Here is a 24508-nt window from a genome sequence, read left to right as displayed (position 1 = left end):
AAAAATAAAAAAGCCTTTTATTCTAAGCACTGAGTTTTCCTAGTTACATATACTCGTATTGTATAAAGAAAACATTTTTATTTGAAATTTGTTTTAGGTTTTTTATATATTCTTGTTTTGTGCGTTAGACCCCTTCTGGGTGAAGGCCTCCTCCATTAAATATATACATATATACATTAAATATATACATGTTCCTAATTATCGAATTACTCACAGTAGGTATGCGTAGACCGGGATGACGTTCGTTTTCAAAGTCTTAAATAAATCCAAACCCAAAGCAAGCAAGCCTTATCAAATTTTAGTACATACTTACATAATATCTACCAAATCACTCTGCGTTAACCAACTCGCCGGATGTGATTTGACTTTGGGAGGTCATGCATTGTCAAACAAAGTGTTTCTAAAAATGAACGTGAATAACTCGGCTGAAAATTATCATGATTTCCGATAAAAAATAAAGTAGGCACATTTGTGTCCATATTAAGATTTTTACTCGGAAGCCTGCGGTGTGGTCCGTGCCGGTCACAGTTGACTAAAGTTTGTAGCAGAACCGCTGCAACCGTTTTACCATTACCGGCTCACACGGTAAGCCAATTAGTTGGCATCTCTAGCGTCCAATTCTATTAAGAGTAGACTGTTCACACTGAGACAGACAGTAAGCGGCTTCAAGCACATCAGCGGTTAATGAAGCCTATGCATATGTGACAGTGAACATTCTATTTCCAGCTATGCGGGTTGAAATGATACCAATTTGCAAATAAAAAAAAACTTTTTCGTCAACAAAATAAACATTTTCTTTTTCCGGTTGCGATTGCAGTCTTCACTAAAATACCTGGAAACATATGAATAAATTGAATGCTGTACCTATTTAGTCCTTACGTACCGCAGAGGTAAGGTTGCCATACGTTCCGTATATACGGAACTGTCACCGTATATAAGTATAGCATGCCGTATTTTTATCTGTCCCGTTTGTATTGTGTCACGTGTGCGTTTAATCCGTTTCCAGTTTAATTTCATGAATAACTATCGCGATGATGCCGATAACCGAATACAATATTAATAGTTATTTGTTATACAAGGGCGCAAAGTTGTATTTTACCCGCGAGTGTGGAATTGAAACATGAGCAAGCGAAAGGATTCTATAGTTGAACCACGAGCGAAGCGAGTGGTTCTAAAATAAAATCCTGAGCGTAGCGAGTGTTTCAACACACGAGAAGTAAAATACATTTGCACCCGTGTGTACCACAAAACCTTTCCCCTCACTATAGCGAGGAAAGTGCAACATCCACAGGCGTTAAATCATCTTCATCACTGGAATCACTAATTTTTTTACGATATTATAACAGAAAACACTAGAAATTCTGATTTTTACGTGAGTCGGTGAGAAGAACAGTAAAAATTTTGTTGACAATGTTGACATTTCTGTTCTGACGTATGAAATGTCGACGATGCGTTTTGAAATTGCATCGACTCAACTTGTGCGTTCAGAATTATATTTAACATCATTCATAAAAATCTAACGTTTCTTATGGAATTTGAAGGTTTATGACTTAAAATTATTAAATAAAGCTAAATGTGGTATTTTTTATTAGATTCTCAAACCATTTATTTAATGATAATTAATATCGAACGAACCATTATCATGAGCGTTTTACGTTTTGTTATCTGTCAAGCTACTTAAACACGCTCCATCCAAGGTCAAATTACTTTCCCCACTAGTGGATAAAATGCGTTTTTCCCCGCTTGTTTTAAAGGATAATAGACGGCTTTTCGAGCTAGTGAGGGGAAAATTGAATTGAATTAATCATCCAGGTACAGGCGACATCTGATATGATATTGGATGAATATTGCGTTGTTCATGGTTATTCTTGCTAATTCCGTTCTTCATTCTGCCTCTGGAGCTAAATTATGCAAAAAAGCAATCCGATTACCCGCCAACCTGGCAAACGATATTATGATTTTTTAATTTTATAACACCTTTGCCACCCAGCTCGCTTTGTCATAAATACGCGGCAAAATTGTGCCAACAGTAGGAACGAAATATTAGATTGAATTGGTGAGTTGGTTGGTTGGTTGGTTGGAAGGACGAGTAATTGGAATTGGTAGATAGTACAGTTTTTTCTTGGTATAACTTTAGATTCTAAACTCCAGTGGGGTCCCCATATTGATACTCTTTCGAATAGACTGAGTTCTGCAGCTTTTGCAATGAGCAAAATCCGTCAGTTAACTGATGTGAAAACAGCTCGATTAGTATATTTTAGTTATTTCCATAGCGTTATGTCATATGGTATTTTACTGTGGGGTGGTGCTTCAGAGATAAATACCATTTTTGTTCTGCAGAAGAGGGTTATTCGAGCAATATATAAAATGAACCATAGAGACTCACTTAGAGATAAATTTAAGGAAATTGACATAATGACAGTGCCACGTCAATATATTTATGAGAATATTCTGTATGTACATAAAAACATTGCCAGTTTTAAGAAAAACTGTGACATACATAAGTTTAATACTAGAAATAAGCATAAGCTCGCAGTGCCCTTCACTCGGCTCCATAAAATTAAAAAATCATTCATGGGTAATTGTGTAAGATTTTATAATAAACTTCCAAATATCATCACTGATTTATCTGTTAATAAATTTAAAAAATATGTAAAACGTAAACTTATCTCTAAAGCCTATTATATATAGCACACAAGACTACATGAATGATAAAACACCGTGGGATTGTGATTGAAAATAATTAATTATTTATTATTATGTCAATGATGATGAAATTGATAATTCAATGAATACCTATATTAGGTAATCCGTATTTTTTGACATTTAGATTTTTATTCTAGAAAGTTTCTAGACTAGTTATTTTTTTATACAATTTTGGTGTTTGACGATCCTTTTGTGAAATTCTTATTAATAAGTTTGACATATCTATAATAATTCAATGTTTTTAAGAATAATAATAACTGCATCAATAAATTGCTCTGATATTTAGATTAAGGTAATATTTGTAAAACTTGACAATTTAAAAGTGCTTGTTGCTAGGCCTATTTGAATTAATAGTTATTTGTTATACAAGGGTGCAAAGTTGTATTTTACCCGCGAGTGTTTTAACACACGAGAAGTAAAATACATTTGCACCCGTGTGTAACACAAAACTTTTCCCCTCACTATAGCGAGGAAAGTGCAACATCCACAGGCGTTAGATCATCTTCATCAACTGGAATAACTCATTTTTTACGATATTATAACAAAAAACTCTGGAAATTCTGTACTTTTACGTGAGAAGTTTTTAAGTAAAATTTTTGTTGACAATGTTGACATTTCTGACGTATGAAATGTCAATGATGCGTTTTGAAATTGCATCGACTTAACTTGTGCGTTCAGAATTATATTTAACATAATTATTAAAAAAACAAACGTTTTATGGAGTTTTAAGGTTTATGACTTACAATCATTAAATACAGCTAAATCTGGTATTTTTTATTAAATTCTCAAACCATTTATTTAATAATAATTAATATCGAACGAACCATTATTATGAGCGTTTTACGTTTTGTTATCTGTCAAGCTACTTAAACACGCTCCATCCAAGGTCAAATTACTTTCCCCACTAGTGGATAAAATGCGTTTTTCCCCGCTTGTTTTAAAGGATAAAAGACGGCTTTCCGAGCTAGTGAGGGGAAAAGAATATTTTGACTTTGACTTTGGTTGGTTTACTTCATGCCTACTACTATGATAATACTATTACTTATTCTGTGACTTGGTTATTAATAATTTGCAAGTGTGTAGTTTTGATTTTGTAGAAAAAGCTTTTTATGTTTCTTTTAGGGATTTATTGCATTTCTGCACTTTGTGAAATATGGTTTCAATAAATACGTTTTTATTATTGTTTTATTTAACAAATGTGCATAAAATAATAAAAATCATTGTGATGCTTTAGGAAACCACGATGCAAGTGAAACTTTTGTTCGTATTGTAGGCATTTAACTGAAATTTTCCGAAATTTAAATCTAAAACGAACATTACACAAAATATAATTAAGAAAAAACTAAATATATAATTAATCTTATTAAAATAATAAAAAATGTTAATATATATATGTAAATTTCTATAATTATACAAGGAACTTCAATTAAGCGTATTCATTTTAGAATGTAAGTTCATGTCCCATTTGGAGGAAAAAATATTCACTACATTGGCAACATTTATAAGAAATGGCGGCTGACGAAAATTTGGATTTTTGTATTTACGATTACGTAAAAAAATCACATTAAACTAGATACTAACGCGTGAAATAAGGCGGTTTGTTTTTATGATTTGATGCGTTGTGACACCCATTCACTGTACAAACAAACAATCATCTTTCCTGTGTTTTTGATTTTAAAACTGGAGGTGTACACAAACCGATTTGACCTTGAGTACTACGAGGGCCGTTCGAATACGATGACACTTGGGATGTACGGACTAGGAATCTATGCCTTATAAATCTATGCTTAGAAATATACAGTTCTACCAGGTACACTGCACTATCTATTACTTACTGTAATATTTTGACACCGCATAGCATAGTTAAATTAAAATCGCACCTTTAAAAAGTATAACTACCCTGTTCCAAAAAAACCGGACAAGTGCGGGTCGGACTCGCCCACCGAGGGTTACGTACAAATTAAATTTTTAGTATAATTTGTTGTTATAGCAGTAACAGAAATACATCATCTGTAAAAATTTCAACTGTCTTAGCTATCACGGTTCAAGAGATACAGCCTGGTGACAGACAGACAGACGGACAGTGGAGTCGTAGTGTTAGTCACACTTTGCGTACGGAACCCTAAAAGGCATCAAAGTGAGTAGTTTAACTAATGTTCAAATACTTTTGGTCTTAACCTTTATGTAGGTATGGGATAACTTAATTTAATACACGACGTTAACGGTAAACAAACGAGATTTTTAACTTTCCCGATGTATTTTAATGTACTAAATTATTTATACTTATAAAAACGGTTTGTTTGTACATATTTAATGTTAATCATCTATAAAGATTATGATTTTGTTTCGACTCTATAAATAGGCAGGTGGATATGGGTACACTTCCTGGACATGTAAATTATACATATTAAAAACTTAAAAATATTGATTTATCACTTATATTATGATTAAGATGTTTAAGGTGATGCCATGGATTAAAGTTTTATAGGTACTTAGCTCTCTGCCCGTATAAAATTATAGCAATATTGCGAAACGTGAAACTTTACTCGCATCGCACCAAACGCCGAACAAAGTTCGCATACAACAACAGAAAGTCTAACAGTCCACGTTAAACCCCAAGATCCCTCCCTAGACAAGTAATCCCTAGATGGAGCAATAAAGCACACTTTATCCGGTTATTGATGCGCCGGAGCACGAAGTTGTTATTCTTAGCCCAGTGAGCAACCAGCTAAAGTAGGACCTCCGATTAAGCATGATCTTATTGATATCAAAGTCTCATTATGACTGGTTTGTCTCATATGAACCTAAAGAGGATTACTTAGCGCAGACGAGTTTTAATGTGACTTTTAGACCCGTAAAAATGCGTAATGTAACCAATGATAGATATAACTCCGTAATAGATGGATACAGTCTAAGGAAAAAACGTTCCTCGAAAATCACGAAAATTTGATTCTCGATCAGATGGCGCCACTAGCTTTGGCCTACTCTCGTATAGAGGGCATTGACGGTTTCGTTTGTTATTTATAGTTTTAATGCATATCCGTTAAAGAACATGGGTCAAAATCAAATAAAAATAATTAATGCAAATAAAAAAATCATTTATCCATATTTAAATACATTTTAACGTATTTTTATAAATCTTCATTTTTAGTTTTAAAGTATGTCGATAGATGGCAGTGAATTTACAGTTGTTACAAAATTTACTATGACAGTACCGCTCTATCTTATTATATCCTCTTTGATGTAACTAAATATAACCTACCTTTAAGTACGGAACCCTAAAATTTTTTGAAGTAGAGAACACTCGTTGTAAACCCTTACGCAATTTTAATTATTCCTGTTCATATCGTTGCATTTGGCTAAATTATTAGATAGCACAATCAGAATAGGACAAACTGCGAAATCTCTTGGACAGGGATGAAATTTGGCATATAGTATTAAAAATATATGTTAATGAAAGGTCCCTTTTTCATGTCAGCAGCGGCGGCAGATCGTAAAATCGGGCAGATCGAGATATTCCTAGGCATATCACGAAACGCCGCCATTTCATGATCTGACTTAAGATTAACCCAGGCATATCACTATCTGCCTTATAAAAGAAGCGGCAGATCAATAAGAGCAATGTATTGTAAAATAATTGCATCTTTTGCCACTGGTGGCGCTGAGTCCTTAATTATTAAGAATTAAGCTAATGCGATCACTGAAAATTACAGTAAACCAGTCGCGAACGGTCGCCTTTGCAGTTAATAAGCCATAGGAATAGAGGGCCGATCGTAACTTCCACTCAGACAAAGCCTCTCCAGGGGCAAAAGCAACTCGACAACAAAAGTTTTAAGTGAAATGTTGGTATAGCGAGGCATTCAAGGGCAGCTTTTTTTGGGAAATTGTCCCATTTGCTGTGAAGTAGTTCACGATTACGTTGTTATTTTTCACAAAGTTCGACAAAGACACCATTTATTGGACATTATTAAGCTATAAAGGGAGGCCTTCCGTCTGTAAAATAATAATATGAACGTATATACCTACTTAATAATAAATATTATTCAGAGAGAGCCATTTTGGCTACGGTACCCTAAAAACTATTGTGGAAGGCAAAATCCATTAATCATGTTGGTGTGAAAGGACTGTTTCCGTATTTGTTTTCTTGGGACTACAAGCCATGTATATTGTAATTGGTTGCGCGAACATGAGCAAGTAAACTTCAACTACATTTGACGCGGGGCACTCCACAAAAAACAGTCTCGAGAGCCTACTGCCAACATCAAAAGATCGAAAATCTCTACATCTCTATCGCTCGAATCGAATATACAAGAGCGATAGATAGGCAAATAAACGAACGAAAGAACGTACTAGTGATTCACGGTAGGGTCTCTGAGCGGGTCTCACACTAAGCGAAAGTCTGGGCGTTCGAGACACTGGATGTACAAGAATGAGACGCGTTTGCAATTAATCTAAATTAATTAATTTGCAGAACATTTCTACGCGAGGAGATAGTTGTCGAGTGGGCGTTCACGTTCCTGTGACTAAGAATTATTCCAATAGAAACAGGAAACACGATCGGATCGGTGCTCATCCAATTTCATGTCGGGGTGTAGGTGGCTACTGTTGGGTACAATACATAACTTTGCATATCAAGATAGGACCTACTTATATAACAAGACACTCTGTGTACATATATATAAATGTACCTACTTTGCATAAAAAGATAGGAGTAAGTACCCACCTAATTTCTCTTATTTTATTATAGAAATATCATTTTAGTACCTGGAATATAATAATAACCCTCCTTTTGCCTTGCCGTAGTCGGGTAAAAACAGAGGCCTAGCTGCACCAACTATGCTCGACAAACTGATCAACGTCACTCATCAAGTCAGCAGTGAACTATGAAAATTCTCATACAGTAACATAGCGAATATGTAACGTTCTCAGGCAGTTTGTTTTGGTGTAACAGACACTAAATCTAGCTTAAGTTTAATATCGCAGTACGAACCAAATACATAGAACAGAAGCCAGAACCACGGTGCACACCCGATAGCTTCACGATTAATCACGATTCGTTCCGCTTGTGACCTACCGTAACGCAGATTGCAAACAGAACTCAATGATTACATAGTTGCAGTCAAAAGTACCGCTCCATTCACACCAAAACCGCTTTCAATTCCGTAATGTTAACAATTCACACATATGCAAGCCGTGATATGTCTCTTTCTTGAGTAAAAAAGATCTGATGCATATAAATAGGTATGATGATGCTGAAAATATGTTTTAGTGCCGAAATATGTTATCTAAATATACCACCTCATTGTACCATATTTTAAACAAATAAAGAATATTTATTTGTTATTTGTATCTCCTTGGATATCACGGGCCTATAAATCCTTGCGTGGGGATATAGATCCAACACGTAGAGGTCCCTTGGAGAGCTTTAATTTCATGTAGAAACATATTATTATATTTGGCCAGATACCACCAAATGAAGTTGCTTGCCAAAAATAGTTAAAACGAATGTAGCAGCAAAAAAAATAATTTTAAATTGAATTACTACTTTATGGCCCAATCAAATTAAGCCTAAAAACGGGGTCAACCTCGGAAAGAGAAATTAGTGTACACCTTCATTATGGCGTTTTAAAAATTGCCTTCAAAGTCACAGAAAATCCTGTGTGCGCGGCTGAAGTTATTCCAGATTTCCGCAAATATCAAGGTTTCTATAGCTTCAATTATGTTTATGCCTTTATTAGAGCGCACATTTGCGACAAGTCATGTTCCGATCATTTTAACACGCACTCAAGCGTTTTCAAAAAAGAGCGCAGAACGCGCAGCGTTCAGCCATACCAAAATACGTACCGGCCTCAAAGTCAGCTGAGATTCTTTTACTTCTCTTAGGCCAGGAAATGAATGCTCAAAAGTCAAGTTTTTGAGATATCCGCTCTTGAAGGTTTATTTAGGGTTCTCATTTTTATCTTGATTATTAATATAATACCTTAGAGGCAACTTTTAGATCACCGTAATAAAGGTATTACTCTCATACCGAGGTGAAACCCTTAATTTGACTGGGTTATTTAGAGCCTTATAGGCTAGCTTATACAAAGTTGTGTTGTTGGGGAGTTTTACGGTAACGCCTTCGTTTGGTCTAACAGGCACGCGTGCGCGCTACGCAGGCAAGTCAATGTTAATGTGTAGTTACCGGTGTAAATTTCATCATAGTTCTAATACCAAAGCAAACGGAACGAACAAGTTTCTGACCAGTTATAGTTCCCCACGGCCATCGAATGTCAGCCAAGGTCAACATTACCTCATGACAAACAAATTTTATGACACCAATCGCAATCGATGTGTTATTCGTTATAATAAGATCAGGTGATGCATGTATTTAACGTGGACAGGCTATCTAAAAGGCTATCTAGTGCAAGAACGTAAACAATTTAACTTACCGTACGATTACAAAATTTTCCTTTAACACGCACGTTTCAAGGCCGAACACGGATTAAGTATTTATAATTAAAATATTAATTAGGTGGGTTAATTAATATTTTAAAGCACCATAACTTTACCTACATTTTGATTAAAATAATAAAAATATAGAATCGGGTTCAAAGAAAATAATAAAAAAAAAATTATTTTAGTTTGTGCCAAACGGTTTGGCTGCTACTTTACATCTGAATTCCTTGGATCCATCCATTTCACTTTTACGGTTCCGTACCCAAAGGGTAAAAACAGGACCCTATTACTAAGACTCCGCTGTCTGTCTGTCTGTCTGTCACCAGGCTGTATCTCATGAACCATGATAGACAGTTGAAATTTTCACGGATGATGTATTTCTGTTGCCGCTATAACAACAAATACTAAAAATTACGGAACCCTCGAGTCCGACTCGCACTTGGCCGATGTTTAGTAATTCAAACTTCTGTATAAAACAATTGTACTTTGGATGATGAAGATTGCACGCAGACTGCACGACCATGTAAGAAAAGTTTGTGGTATCTATAGGTAGCGTTAAAATTGCCGATCGTTGTGAAACCAAATACACCGTTACATAACATAAATAAACATCGGGACGAATCGATACGTTCCTGGCGATGTTTCTTTTGGGCATAGTGCCTTCTGCCTTCACCTCGAGTGCAGTTAAATGCAGCAAAGTCGGCCGACGACCCGGCCGTGACGTCAGTCGGGATGTTGCATCTCTGCTCAGATCGTAATCTTCATGTCTAGCTGTACCGGATTTACTGTTACTGCCTTCGAGAGTTGCGTACTTGGACTAAAATAACCACAATACGGTACTTTCCGACGGAAGCGATTAAAGAACAAAAACTCCTCTAGGTGCGGAATGATCGACCAAGTCTGTTCAAATCTTGAGTTCTTGACGTGCAACAGTTAATCTCAGATATAGGAATGACGTTTAGAAGAAATGTCAAACCTTTGTGATATTGCAATCTAATTAGTTTGTAACAAACATGTACTCATTCAGAGGACTGCAATGAATCGAAAATTAAGTAAACACTGAAAATGGAGGTAAACACAAAACAATTGACAAGGATACAATACAATATAGTAGGGCGGCGGTTTTAGGTTACTTTTCGTTCATGTCATCTCGGATATGGGCAAATATGGTATCAATGCTGTCAGTATAATGTCCTGAACACTAATATATGAGATGAAGCGCGAAAGTGGTGGGGGTAGTTAGGTACTGTGACGTCATATAGTTGGCAGTATAAAGTTACTTTTTTTTAAACATACCAAGTGGGGTACCAAATGAAAGGGCTTTGTGAGTAGATTACAAATATATAACATACTATGACAGTTTCACAACTTGGTCTAACAAATTATTAGAAAACGTTCAAAAATTTCACAATCCAGGGTCGACTTTAACTGCTCTAAATTGAAAATGACTGAATGGATTATTTCAAATTTTATACCAAATGACTGTGAATATCCTCTATAAAATGCCTGTAATATTTCGTAATAAAAAAAAAATAATCTGTTTATTTCGTAAAAAAAGCATGCATATTTACAAACTTAACTACTATAATCTTAAATTATAAAGATTTTTTATGACAAACAAACAATGGGTATTTGCCGGATAAGCCGAGGACATTATCTCTAATACGACGATATTCATTGAGGCATACTACGTTCTTCCGAGTTCATTGTGTCGTTAACCTAACCATAAAAACTACATTTTACGTATCACGTTTTCCTCGTCCAAACTCCTTGAAACGAAACCGAGTAAATAGGTGAAGGAAAACATTGTTTAAAAATACGTTCCCTACTGACCGACCAATTTCAGGGGAGATCGGGTAAACATAGTCCACAATGCCGAATGCGTTTCGTTCCCGAAATACCCGATCCGGGTTCGACGCCCGAGGAAATGGACCAGCGATACGGAACTGAGACGACACGGTGCTCACGCGCAGACACTGCTGATTACGTAAACCATCGTTGTAGGTTACGATGAGGTGTGATGGATCAACGCATCAAATTTAAAATCGATTTGTTCTCAACGCTGTTAGATTTTACATAGTATTAAAGCAAATAGGTGACATATTCTCTCATACAAAACCTTAAATTTCCATTATCATTTTATCGGTGCAAGAAAATTTAAAGTTACTTAGTTCACAACGCTAACCAAACCAGTCCTGGGGGCTTATCTAAGATGACAATCGTACATCGACAAACGCCAAAGGAAAATAAAAAATATATCGGGGTGACTGAAATAAAACATGTCCGCAAACCTACCCAAAGCACCGCACCGCTACCGCACCTACGCAAAGTCACGTGACTATTTCCATACATTATTTAAGTTCCGATTAGCGTTTTCTATCAACGGTAGTTATCTTGGCCAGACTCCCTGAACGGTGACGAATTAATAGCATAACTTTTCTTCTTCTTGCAGAAATATAACTACACATCTTCTAGTATTACCTATTTAATCTGTTTCTCACACCCGAAACTTAAACCATTGTTCGATTACAAATACAAGGGATTGATTCTTGTTTACTTAATAGAGAGGACCTTATTTACTTCCAACTAAACTAACATAGTTCGCACTTGCAAATAGGTTGTTTACTATTTGCTTGTTTGCTGGTTACTATTCCACTTTTGAGGATTGGCGGCCGCAAATCCTTTCGTTTCGCAAATGGCGCGCTCCACTAACTAACCGGTCTATTGGGTTGCCGTAGAATACGATTCCCGCTACAACTTAGTATATAAAGTACAGGTCGGCAAATTGTGGAAAAGTTCTCGGAAACATCAGGAAAATTTCACAGGAAACAATAAAACTTTCATTTTGGAAATGGAAAATTTCAATTCTAATACAAAAATATGAGAAGCTTCCGTTTTTTTACATGTTCAAACTTTTGCAATTTGGAAACTTTCCGGTGGCAGATCAGTAGTATAAAGCATTAGTCATATCGTCACTACTTCTTGTATCTTGCACTGCTACTCTAAGTTAAAACGCAGTAACTCTGTATGTATCCCATACGTACATATTACCACATTTTTCTTTTGATTGACAGAAGAACAAGATACGAGTTTCTTTTTTCAAAGTAGTCACGATATGCTAGTACTCACCATCATTAGCAAAATAAGATATATATTTCTTAAGTATCTTTTTTGCTAAACTAAAACAAGCTAACAATAATTTTGAAGACTCAACTCAAAACTAATTCTCTGTCTATTCATTGAACCGAAAGTTTAGTTTTCTTAACCTTGTTGAAAACTTCAGTCTTAAATATCTGGTGGGTGGGAGGATAAAGAAGATTCTTAAACTATTACCATAATGTAAAATTTATGAGTTATAACCTTTTTAAAGTGATGATGGAGTATCCACTGTTTTTTGTCTTTTGAGGGTTCCGTTCCGCAGCCAAAATGGCAAAAACGCAAAAACTTTATAGTAGTAACTATGGATTTATGTCCGAAATAAAATTATTTTCTTATTTATTTATATATTTGTCATGTTCGTCTGTCCGTCCTTCTGTTTGTCCGTGAGTTCATGTCACAGGCATTTTACTCGGAAAGTATATACATATATAGTACATTTTAATGAAATTTGGCACAAACGTAAAAAAATCAAATAATATATATCCCCAGCGAGAAAATACGACAGTACCTTTCGGGAAGTAATTAAATGATCAGCCATTTTAAAAACTGATCTGCAAAAAAAAATAGCCATTAAATCATTTGGGCAGCATACAAATATGTTGCCGGCAATAAATAAAAATCGAGCTGCAACTCTTGTTCAGCAAATAATTCACAAACGGTCAACATTATAACCAATATCCATCTGCTTAATAAATAGTTGAGCTGCAAAATTATTATTTGGTCAGCAAGATTTAAAAATTGGTTGGCAGTTTAATTGATACGTATGCATATTAAACAAATGGTAATCTGATATAATAAGATAGGTTACGTTTTTGAAAAATCGGCAGGGTTGCAGGCGGAGCGGAATCGTGTGCGTGCATTTCATTCGATGATTATTAGCAATCACATTGCGGTGTTCTAACGTATTTGTTGGTGATATTTATCCGTTTTGGTACTTTGAGAGTATTATAGGTGTAAAATGGAAGATATTAGCTACTAGAAAAGTAGGTTAGGTTAGGTTAGAACTGCGACCTTCACAGAAAACAACTGCTACTAGAAAAGTGGGTTAGGTTAGAACAATTTTTTGCGGATCAGTTAAATTGTAATCCAAAATGAAATAATCCGCTTACCCACTGACTGCTTAACAAAATTTGATTAATGGTGGATCGCTTACTGCCGATCAAATAATTAATTTGCCAACCAAATCAATTTAGAGCAGCTCATTATGACATTAATTGCGAACTGATTTTGAAATACTTGCTAACCTTAAGTTGCTGATCAAATTCACATTTTGGCTGACCAAATATATATTTTTGTTCATCAAAATAGGAATATTTTGCAGATCGATTAAATAACACCCGTAAATTTCTACCACGAAAATTATTTTGAACATTATGAAATGAACCACTAAGGTTTTTTTGGTTTGAAATAAAAACTAATAAAGCAACGTGCATCTAACATATCCAAATTCGGAAATTTTTGTTCATATTGTACTTACAAGACTTACTAACTTTAAGCAATATGATTCCCCTTTGTCTTAATAATTTCCCGGTTTGCGGTTACTTGATTGTTGCTGCTGCAGTGAGATTATTAAACTGACACATTATACGAAGCAATTAGGCGGATAGGTGTCAGACGGTCCTCAAATTAATAAAACCCTTCCCTCGACTCTCAACTCTAGTGGCATCTTAATAAGAGCTATGTTGACTTGTTGCAGAATGCCGGCACTCCGGCTACTGGGGCGCAAATGGTTAGCCGCCTCGGACGATCTCGTGTTTCCGAGCATCTTCGAGCTACTATGCCGTTTTGTATGGTAAGTAGACCATGCGCTGACTAAGCGCTTAGTTTCACCCTCTGGTTTCACCGACCGGTTTTCACTCGAACATTGTTATGGACTACTGTTTCTAGCGCTTGAGGGGGCTAACGTAGCATTCTAGTTTTTATATTGAATTTTGTACACAAAAAATTCACACGCAAACTGGACTATATTTACAAGGGCAGACTCCAACCTTGACTCGATAGAAAAAAAAACGCGAAAACATGTCAAATGTTCATTTATTTCCATTTGTACTTATATCGTTACCCTACCATAACAATATAATTTTAGTATAAAATAGCTAGTGATATTTGTTCCTCCTAACTTCCTCGCTTTACGCCCCCTCTTAACAAGCCAATCACGATTTATTGAAACTAATACCTACTATTGTCAAATCCATTTTGTAAGTAAGTTATCCGTACCTACGTATTATGAATATTATGATATGAGGTAAGTTCGATGCACAACCCGAATATATCTATCTCATTAATCACGCCGCCAAAACTAAATCTCTTTCCGCGTATTTCAGCGCTAAGTATGTAAAATGTTTACATAGCGTTGGTTTGGTAAAATTAATGACGCTTCCCTCGCGAAATTGCCACTCATCCGGAAAAGTAGAACACCAACACACACAGCTTGAATTAAATCAGAGCGCCCTGAAATGGCGGCAAATAACATTACGCGAATTACTGATTGTGTGCCCGTACCACACCTGCGTACCTGTACCTACCTACGCGTAATTATGTAAATTTTCTTAGTCAAATTGTATGTTTTAAGTATCCTTTTGTTTTTAATTTTTAGCTATACCTACCTATAGGTACCTTCGTTTTATGAGAAAGCCGTACTCTTCAAGATAAAAACGAGAGGTCTCATTGCTAACCGAATAACATCACTGAGGTGTAAAAAAATGCAACAATCGTGAACATGCAGGTAATTTTTTTTTATATCTGAATCATGGCGAGCTATACGTATTTGCCACTGGCAAAATGTACATCCGTAAATTACACTAGAAAAATAGATTAAGTAAGAGTTATTCTCTTAACGACTTTGACTTTACTTTTTTTTATTCCATAATAATAAAATTATACATCAATGAACAATAAATTATAAATAAGCTTAAAAATAATAATACAAATTAGGTATAAATAAACTCAAACTAAATCAAATCAAATTCAAACTAAATCTACCGTCTACCACAATTTGATTTGCTTCGGAATCAAACGGCGGACTAACTTTATATATTTAAATAGGGTAAATTAGAAGATCATTTAAATATTCAGTGCAAATTAAATCAAGAGCGAAAGCTTTGGAAGCTTCGTTCTTTATCCGTGAAGTTAATAAGGTTAATTAGTTCTAAGACACGTAGATTGACATGAATTAGGCGCGCAGGTTAACTGTTAAACCTAGTTAAATATGGCTGTTCGATTCCGCGACTTCTGAACTTATAATTAAATTATAATTATCCTAATAATCGTGATATTATTGGGATAATTATATTACAGAAGCAATATATCGTTATACTCGTATTAAATAAAACTTTAGAATTCTACCGACAACATATAAAAAACGCTTGAGTTTCTATCTCATGAATATATTTTGTCTCCTTAAATCTTATACCTTTAAACGAGCAATTCTTGGGATCTCTGAAACGGCTCGAAGTATTAAGTAATGTACGTAAATCCTACAAATTATATATTTATCTGAATGGAAAGATTTAGGAGCTGTTACATAATTACATAGGTATTATGGATAAATTATTAAAAGATTGCAAAATTATGTACCTATACACATTATTAGGTAATTACCTAATTTACGAGTTTGTTTGGGCACCTTTGTTGCTTTTATTAATTTTTTTAGCCTAGTTACCTAGATCACTGTTTATCTTAAAATATATTTATGCTAATGCCTGTAGTTACCAAAGAAAATTTTCACAACCAAAAGTTACGACATATCAACACATTTGCGTCAAAAACACAAGAGCCACAAAACTATCAAGAGGTTAAAAACCTCTGAGCACAAACAAAATGATGTAAAATCTTTGCATGCAGCCAACCATTATGGCTTTGGCAAAAAAACGACTGTTATAGTCGTAAGCCAAAAAAGATACTACTTACGGTTTTTGTCCAGTTTTATAATTACTAGTCATTAGGACAGGAAACGAGTAGGCAGGTATTTGCCAGAGATGAGATTAAAATGACTGGCATGTCTAAAAACAGACAGATGTAGGATTTAAAAAAAAATGGTTTACCTCTAAAATAAACATAGCTTTTTTCAGTAATAATTAAAAAGACTGCTTACAATTTCAACCTTGGAAAAAATTGTATTTTTCGAAGTCAAATACGGTACCACTTTGTAGATTTTCAACAAGCCAATGCAACGTTGTAAGATGTGGAAGTGGCTTCTTAAATATCGCGTCGCGTCGCACACGTTTTGATTGTTCATTCAACGATGTTCTTTCAACTGAGTGCTAGTCACTCCACTTTCTCGCAGACCCTCGCGACCTATGTCAACGCCGGGTTGGAGTAAATGGGAATTTATACTCTTTAACAATAAAGTGTCGCTTAAACGTTTCAAGTTTATTGTTGACCCTTTTTTATACGGGGAAAAATTGTAAAAAACGCCGCGCCGCTCTGCGTGTTAATAACAGAAATTAATTGTTTTCACCTCAACATCATGAGCTTACTTCAACTCTCGAATTAGTACTATGTTACATTTATTGTGTTTAAGAGGATAACGGGCAGTGATTTCTCCAAACTCATTTTCCTTCCTGGATAATGGCATTATGGGAAATATGTGTGTACCATTCAATTTACTTTTAATACAGCTCCGCAACCTCATTTGATTTTTTGATATTTTATTTAATAAATATAAGAATTAATAGGCGCGTTCAAAGACTACCATAATTACCAAATTACAACGTGGAGGCAATTTTTTTTTTAAATAAGTGTGTTCGGAAATATGAGTTTATTGCTGACTTTACCTACAAAGTACAGTCACAGGCAGTGATAAGAGTTTGTTAAAGGGCTAGTAAAATATTATTGCACTTCAGCAGCTTGAACAAGCCTACTTTCTTCACTCTCTGGAGTGACGAAAGTGCGACTTTCCTCACTCCAGGCAGTGAAACAAAGTAGCTTTTTAATTTAGTGAAGGCCATGAACTGCCACTTCATACTTCGGGGTCTATTACAAATTCGAAATACATTTTAACCTTTAATATGTTCTCGCTACTGAGGTGAAAAATTATATGTGTAACACGAGAACAAAGTTATTTTACATCTCGTGTTTTTGAGTCCCTTCGCTACGCTCAAGCTAGAATCTTTCGCTGTCTCGGGACTCAAAATCAACACTCGCAAGTAAAACCAACTTTCCTCTCTTGTTGCACAAATAACTATTATTTGACTAAAATGTTTTCACAGCGAATAAATATCTATATACCTATATATAAACGTAAAAGTCCTGACTAACTGACTGACTCACTTAAATCAACGCCCAGCCCAAACCGTTGGACCTAGAGAGCTGAATTTTTCACAATAGATAGCTTTTATGACGTTAGTATCCACTAAGAAGGGGTTTTTCAAAATTCATCCCCTAAGGTGGTGAAAAGGGGCTTGAAAGTTTGTATGGAGATCATAATTTTTTTTTAGTGCGGGACTTGAAACTTTGTATAAAGGCATATTATTAAAATACTAGAAAAGTTATTTCAGCGTTTTTGAAAATTCATCCCTTTCAGGTGGTGTAAAAGGGGTAGAAAGTTTGTATGGAGGTCAAACATTTTTTTAAGTGCGCGACTTGAATTTTTGCATAAAGGCATGTTATTAGAATACAAGAAAAGTGAATTCAGCGTGTTTAAAAATTCATCCCCTAAAGTGGTTAAAAAGGGGTTGAAATTTTGTCGTGGTCCTAATTTTATTTTAATATATATTACTGAAATAATTTTAAATGTAAAATCTAATTTAATTTTTAAGTACTAACATTATTTTTAAGAATATACTAACAAAAATTAAAATCATTGTTATCTTTATTTAATAAATAAATTGAATTGAATTAATAATTAAAAGAGAAAAAAACTTATTTCAGCATTATTGAAAATTCATCCCCCAAGGTGGTAAAAATGGGGTTAAAGGTTTGTATGGAGATCAAATATTTTTTTTTGTGCGGGAATTGAATCTTTGTATAAAGGCATATATTATTAGAATACAAGAAAAGTAATTTAAGCGTTTTTAAATATTCATCCCCTAAAAGGGTTAAAAAGGGGTTCAAAGTGAATCTATTACAAATGCTTTGAAACTTCTTAGAAAGGCATTGTATAAGATTCCAAAAAAGTTATTTCAACGTTCTTAAAAATTCAACCCCTAAAGGGGTTAAAAGGGGATGTAAGTTTATATGTGATACAAATTTTCTTGCTAGGAACTTGAAACTTGGTAAAAAGGGCATTATATTAAAATAGACGAAAATTGATTACTTACACCGTTTTTGAAAAGTTTGTATTAATAGTTTCGGGAGCTATTTTTTTTAAATAGTGGACTTGTAAATCTTCTAAGAGGGAGAGGGATTATATTGGGAACAATTTTTTTCAGTTAGGGTCATGAAACTTCGTAGTTTGTGAAAGACAAATTTCATGCGTTGTATAATTATTAACAAATGATATCTAACGAATGATACCTAATACTAATATCTTTTGCTGCATAATGTTCTATATTATGCTCATGTAGAATATATAACCACCAACATACAAATACACGCGTACGAAGTCGCGGGCAACAGCTAGTACGAGTATGTATGTCGAAATTGAACCGTAAAGTTTCATTTCGTCATGAAGTTTCATGTTTACGATTGATATTTTCATTCACGTATTACTGAATGGCGAATGCTTTGATCGCAAGCCCCAGGGGTCTGTCTATTCTTGGCGAAGGGTGTTGTATTTTCATGTAAATATACATAGTTACTAAACGTGGCAAACTCATGTACAGCTTTATCATGTTTTTATATTGTTGTGATGGCAAACGAATGTATAAACCGCTTTATTATAAATAGAGGTCGTCGAAGCCTATTATGTGCAATAGAAGCTCTTAGTGATATTTGAGGTTATTCAACAATTCAAGGGACAAATGCAAGTCCGCTGTCAATAGAAGTGGGTGCATACTGGGAAGCTCTGATAACTTTACATATAATTCGCGCTCGTTCCTTTACTTACGCACTACACTATGTCAGAAAATGGCTTACGTGTATGCTGTATCATATAAGCGATATGCGCGACCATGATACGCCTGCAGGAACACAAGATAGAATTAATATAATATACCTATAACGTTACAATAATATTACAGAGTTATTAGTAATGTTGTCTTAGTTGCGGTCGACTGTAAGACACTTCCCCAGAGTAGGGTTGCTCCAAATATAAGCCACGGGTGACATTTCGCTATTTCCTCTCCAAAATATGCAAAAAAGTTTCTGGGCGATCGATGAATCTCGCTGCTATTTTCACTGATCTATTTGTTTCATTCGCGACCCTATTCAGTGGCCGTATTTAAATATAATTAACTAGCTTATTCAGCGATGAGCCGACACACTTAAACGATGACAGCGGATGTATAATTTATGGCACAGAGTGTTTCCTAGAATTATTTATTGTTATTATTATTTATTAAATAAGTAGATAGGGTCAGTGGGTAGAATAAAAATGTACTATGAATGTATGTATGCAGAAATGTCAACGCTATCGGTAGCCAGCAGTGGGGCGGGTCATTTGCTTTAGTCCTCCCACTAGGCACATCAAAGCCAAAGAAACACCAATTTATACAGGGTAAACTGTTATGTTTGACCATAGGCTGAGGGGTGAATATGTGGGTCATACTGAACAACTTTTACTATGGGGCCAACCCCGAAAAAAAAATCAGCTGTTCCATAGAAAACATTGACATGTGACTCACTGAAATGTATGAGACGGCAGATTTTTTTTGCGGTTTCGGGGTTGGCCCCATAATAAAAGTTGCTCAGTATGATCCACCTATTAACCCCTCAGCGTATGGTCAAACATAACAATTTCACAGTGTATTAATACTCCATAAACACCTCTTTCACGTCAGTCGAGTAAGTAAACCTGTAAAATGTTACAATTTTTATTTCTTTTACGTTAAAATAATAAAAGATACCTGAGCTATTATCCATTATCCAAGAAGCGGCGCTGAAAGTTTTTGTCCGCCTCAACGCGTGCAGTTTCTAAAAAAAAAAACGAAGTATAGTTATTTATAGGCACATACTCTATCGAATTATGTTACATGTCGTAGAGTGGGCAACCTCATGCCCGGGACATTTAGTATGACGTATGACGTATATTAAGTAGATAAAAACCGACCATGAGCGAGTCTGGCGCGTGCACTGAGGGTTTCGTAGATTGGTGCCTGGTGGTATTGGTTTTATTTTTGAATCGGGAGTTTGACTTCACAATCCTTCAGTAGTTGTTGTTATTATTGTGCAGTTTATATTTTTATATGTATACAGGGTGACCTTAGCCATTAGACAAACCCTGAAATCCCACGTATGGTTACTTCTCAGGAATGCTCTAACGTTAATATTTTTTAATTAGAACAAAATATAAAAAATAATAATTTTCAAACAAAAATTAATTCCAATGATCGAAACCAAAAAGAAACATGCTGCATTAATCATTGGCAGTGTTTTTGACAACTTGTTCGAAAATGTGCGGCAATGATGACATTTAAAAAAGATAAGATTAAGATATAAAAAAGATAATCAATAAGGTCGAAGAAGGTTTCATACTTTTTATTCAAAAGCTTTTTATCCAAAGTAAAAAATCGTAATTGCTACACCGGTTGTTATAATACTTAGTATACTGATTCTAAATACCCTAATGCATATGTACATTTCGGCTTTCTCCAATGGCTAAGGACATCCTGTATATCATATCAAGTTTTATGTTTAATTTATAATTGTTTAACGTTCTAGACAAGAAACGCAGAAAATTTCCTTTCTTATAAAGACTCCCCGCTTAATAATTAATTATTGTTTAGGTGTGTTTATTTTCCAGTCATATAGCTCTCCTCCTATCACTAGAGACTCAGTAGAGCCTACGCTGCCTGTCATTAGGGTTGGTCACGTTTCGAGCACGGAACCCTAAAAATACGCAGGGTTATTTATGAGCACATAGTTTATCGAATCATGTTACATGTCTCATAGAGTGGGCAGCGTATCCCGAACGTGTATGACGTCACTGCGCATCCCTAGCGGGATGGATTAGCTAATCAGATCAGTGGTGTCTTTCACAGCGCTTACCGAGCGCGGGCGAGTTAGGCAGGTGTCCAGCAGTTAGCAGTATGAGTAGCCACGTGTGATTTTTTTTTATCGCAAAGCGACTTTTTTCTGTTTGAAAAAGTACTCAACGTTGGTGTCAAACCGCCAGCGATGAGCGATTAATAGTGGTATATACAATGCATCTTTGTATTCACACTGGTTCTACATCGGCATGTTTCTTGGACGAGAAAATAAAAATAATCGTTCACACCCTTAAACGGGTCTTAAATGTTGTCAGACAAAGTCAGGTGCCAGAAAAAGAGGATCCCTGTGCAGATCGATCGAGTGGTTAAGATTAAAATTACTATCGTACGCTAAGCAGCGCGCGGTAACCTGTCTGAAAGACAGGGTAGATACTCTAGATACAGGGCCTAAGACAACGCGTATAGAGTAATACCTAATTAGCAAACCTTTCTTATCAACCATATTTGGCAGCAGATCTGCCTAGATCCTAGACGGTTATTGTACACTGGTTCACCCGAGGAGTCCATTCACTCGCGCCCACGCTCGCTGTACCAGTGGGTGCAGTGGGAATATTGATACATTGCCAGCTGCATGTCAACCCCCGTTCAGTATCGCAAATGTGATGATACCTACCCATACCGCACCCATAGGTTATTGACGTATTAACGTTAACACGTGCAGATAAAAAAAAATAGTTGAGTACGAGCAGGCAACATACTCAAACTTAAAAACGTCTGGAATCGGTTTTCTCCCAAAGGAGTACATATCATGTTAATTTAAAAAGGTTAATACCTCAATGATGACAAAACTGTAAATTAGCTAACCTACATTCAATTCAATTATTTATTTCAAATCATTTTGATCTATGCATTACATTACATTAGCCATGCATTATAAATTACAAGATAGAATTTCAGCATTAGGTAAATTAGAATATAAATATCTTATAAAGCCCAGCTCAGTCGGTGCCAAAACCTAGGCCTTCTAATTTACTGCAGTTGTCTTACTCTGATCAGTTTTATTTCAGTATTTTTTTTTTCAATAAAAACCTGCGTAAGACATAAATTAATATTGAGCTGTCAGTAAAATACCGTATCGTGGCGGTCGTGGTCAATATTTAATTAAATACACGCCAACAGTTAGTCTCCCCCGTAAATATCCGGACCCTCAGTCCTTGACCCGTCGTTGGTCCATTGCGTTTTACACCGCATTTTTGGCAGGCCGTTGTCGTTATGTAACGGGCTGTGAACGGGCTATAAGTATAAGCGCCGCTGATTACAGTGTATAATCAGCTGGCATCGTAAACTGCGAGCGAAATCCATTAAAGTACTAGGGTTTTCATATGTCTAACTGGTTGTCATACGTCATTTAAATGGATTTCGCTCGCAGTTTACGATGCCTGATAATCAGTTTTACTCTTTTTTGTGCAGTAATATTGGTAATATGCAGATGAAGAACATAAGGATAAACGTGTTTACGTAAGCGTATTTTGTGTGCTACTTCCTTTTGTATTTTATTGAGGTTATACACGCCTAATAAAAAGAAACAAGATCCCATCAAAAACATTACATGTAAAAAGATGCAAGTCTCGCAACGCAGTTCTTCTACTTCAATTTTTTTTTGTGATATATGTAATGTTAATCCAAGTCGGTTATTTTAGTCAGTGCCAGGGGGTGTTAAAACCGTAACAATATTAGATACCTTTATTTTTTTTCAACTTATAATGACTTTGCTCTACGTGGGACGTAAAAATAATCCCGAATTATTTAAGAATACAGTCAAATGGGGTGAATAGGGACAATTTTAAACTTTGAGAGAGATTTTTAATGGTTTTATTCCTTCAGGGCCACACATCTTAAGATTTATAAACTATTGTCTTAAGCTTGAGAATCGATTAATTATAAATTATTTTTTAATAATATCGTTTTGTCTTTTTTTTGAAAAAAAAAAACAGGCCATTTTGATTCGGATCCAGTCCGGGGTGAATAGGGACGGCTAAGGTACGAATAGGGACAAGTGATCAGGGTTGTCAAAAATGTTATAAGTTAGGTAAGTATCTGGTATAGATAATTTATTGTACTTAGGTACTTTAAAATGATTAGGTTAATATTATAAGTTAAAATCCGAATAAAACTGTTTAAAAAATTAACTTTTAATTATTTGTTGTAGGTAATCATAAATATATATATATATATATATATACACAAATACACAAATATATTAATCTTAATTGCTATTTTATAATTAAGCGAAGCGAAAATACGGACGAAAGTAGTAACAAAAGACAGAACAATCTAAAAACAGTTACTTAATATATTTATATTCTTACCTATATCCCAATTCGCAAGAAATACCGCCTGTTTTAAGTTGGTGTAAGTAAGTGTATTAATCCACCAAAAAGCACTAAACAAAGAATAACTAATTTTAAAAACAATTTTGGCAGCCCTGTCCCTATACTCCCTATTGACCCTTTAGACCCTTTAGCGTCCCTATTTCCACTTATTGCGTCCCTATTAACTACCAGAGGCGTCCCGCTCCACCCCTCAGTCGTCCCTATTCACCCCCGTTGCGTCCCTATACACCTCGCGCTTTTTCGGAATTATCATGGATCTCTATTTTCACACTTTTTGCTAACAAAACAAAGATTATTTATAGGTATTTACCGTGTAATTAGTAGATTCTCAATTAAATGCGAAACCTATTTTTCACTATCAGAAGTGGCACAAACAAGTAAAACCTTTACTTTTAAAGGAAGTTTTGGAGCTCATATCAACCATTCGTTGACAGACTCAGTTTTAAATTATTATTAGGGTTCCGTACCCAAAGGGTAAAAACGGGACCCTATTACTAAGACTTCACTGTCCGTCTGTCTGTCATCAGGCTGTATCTCATGAACCGTGATAGCTAGACAGTTGAAATTTTCACAGATGATGAATTTCTGTTGCCGCTATAACAAAAAAAACTAAAAAGTACTAACCCTCGGTGGGCGAGTATGACTCGCACTTGGCCGGTTTGTTTAAAAATGTATCATGACTTTCATGCTTTTCTAGTGTTTCTATTGCCAAAAGAATATAATGTACTATTATTTTCAATCGCAAGATACAATTTGTAATACATATTTTCTTTTAAATTATCA

The 24508-nt window shown here is 35.2% G+C and overlaps 1 protein-coding gene across 1 annotated transcript in view; it reads left to right on the top strand.

The window, feature by feature from the left end:
* Positions 1–24508, top strand: part of LOC134742056 (diacylglycerol lipase-beta) — a 101977-nt gene that overhangs the window by 38725 nt on the left and 38744 nt on the right. Inside the window, exon 2 of the mRNA XM_063674985.1 lies at positions 14000–14095. Coding sequence (XP_063531055.1) covers positions 14001–14095 — 95 coding nt within the window. The 5' untranslated portion in view covers position 14000. The remainder of the gene's footprint in view (positions 1–13999; positions 14096–24508) is intronic.

The sequence above is a fragment of the Cydia strobilella genome, chromosome 6, assembly GCF_947568885.1.
Source record: "Cydia strobilella chromosome 6, ilCydStro3.1, whole genome shotgun sequence".
In the NCBI taxonomy this organism is placed as follows: Eukaryota; Metazoa; Arthropoda; class Insecta; order Lepidoptera; family Tortricidae; genus Cydia; species Cydia strobilella.
This window is presented reverse-complemented; position numbering and strand designations above follow the sequence as displayed.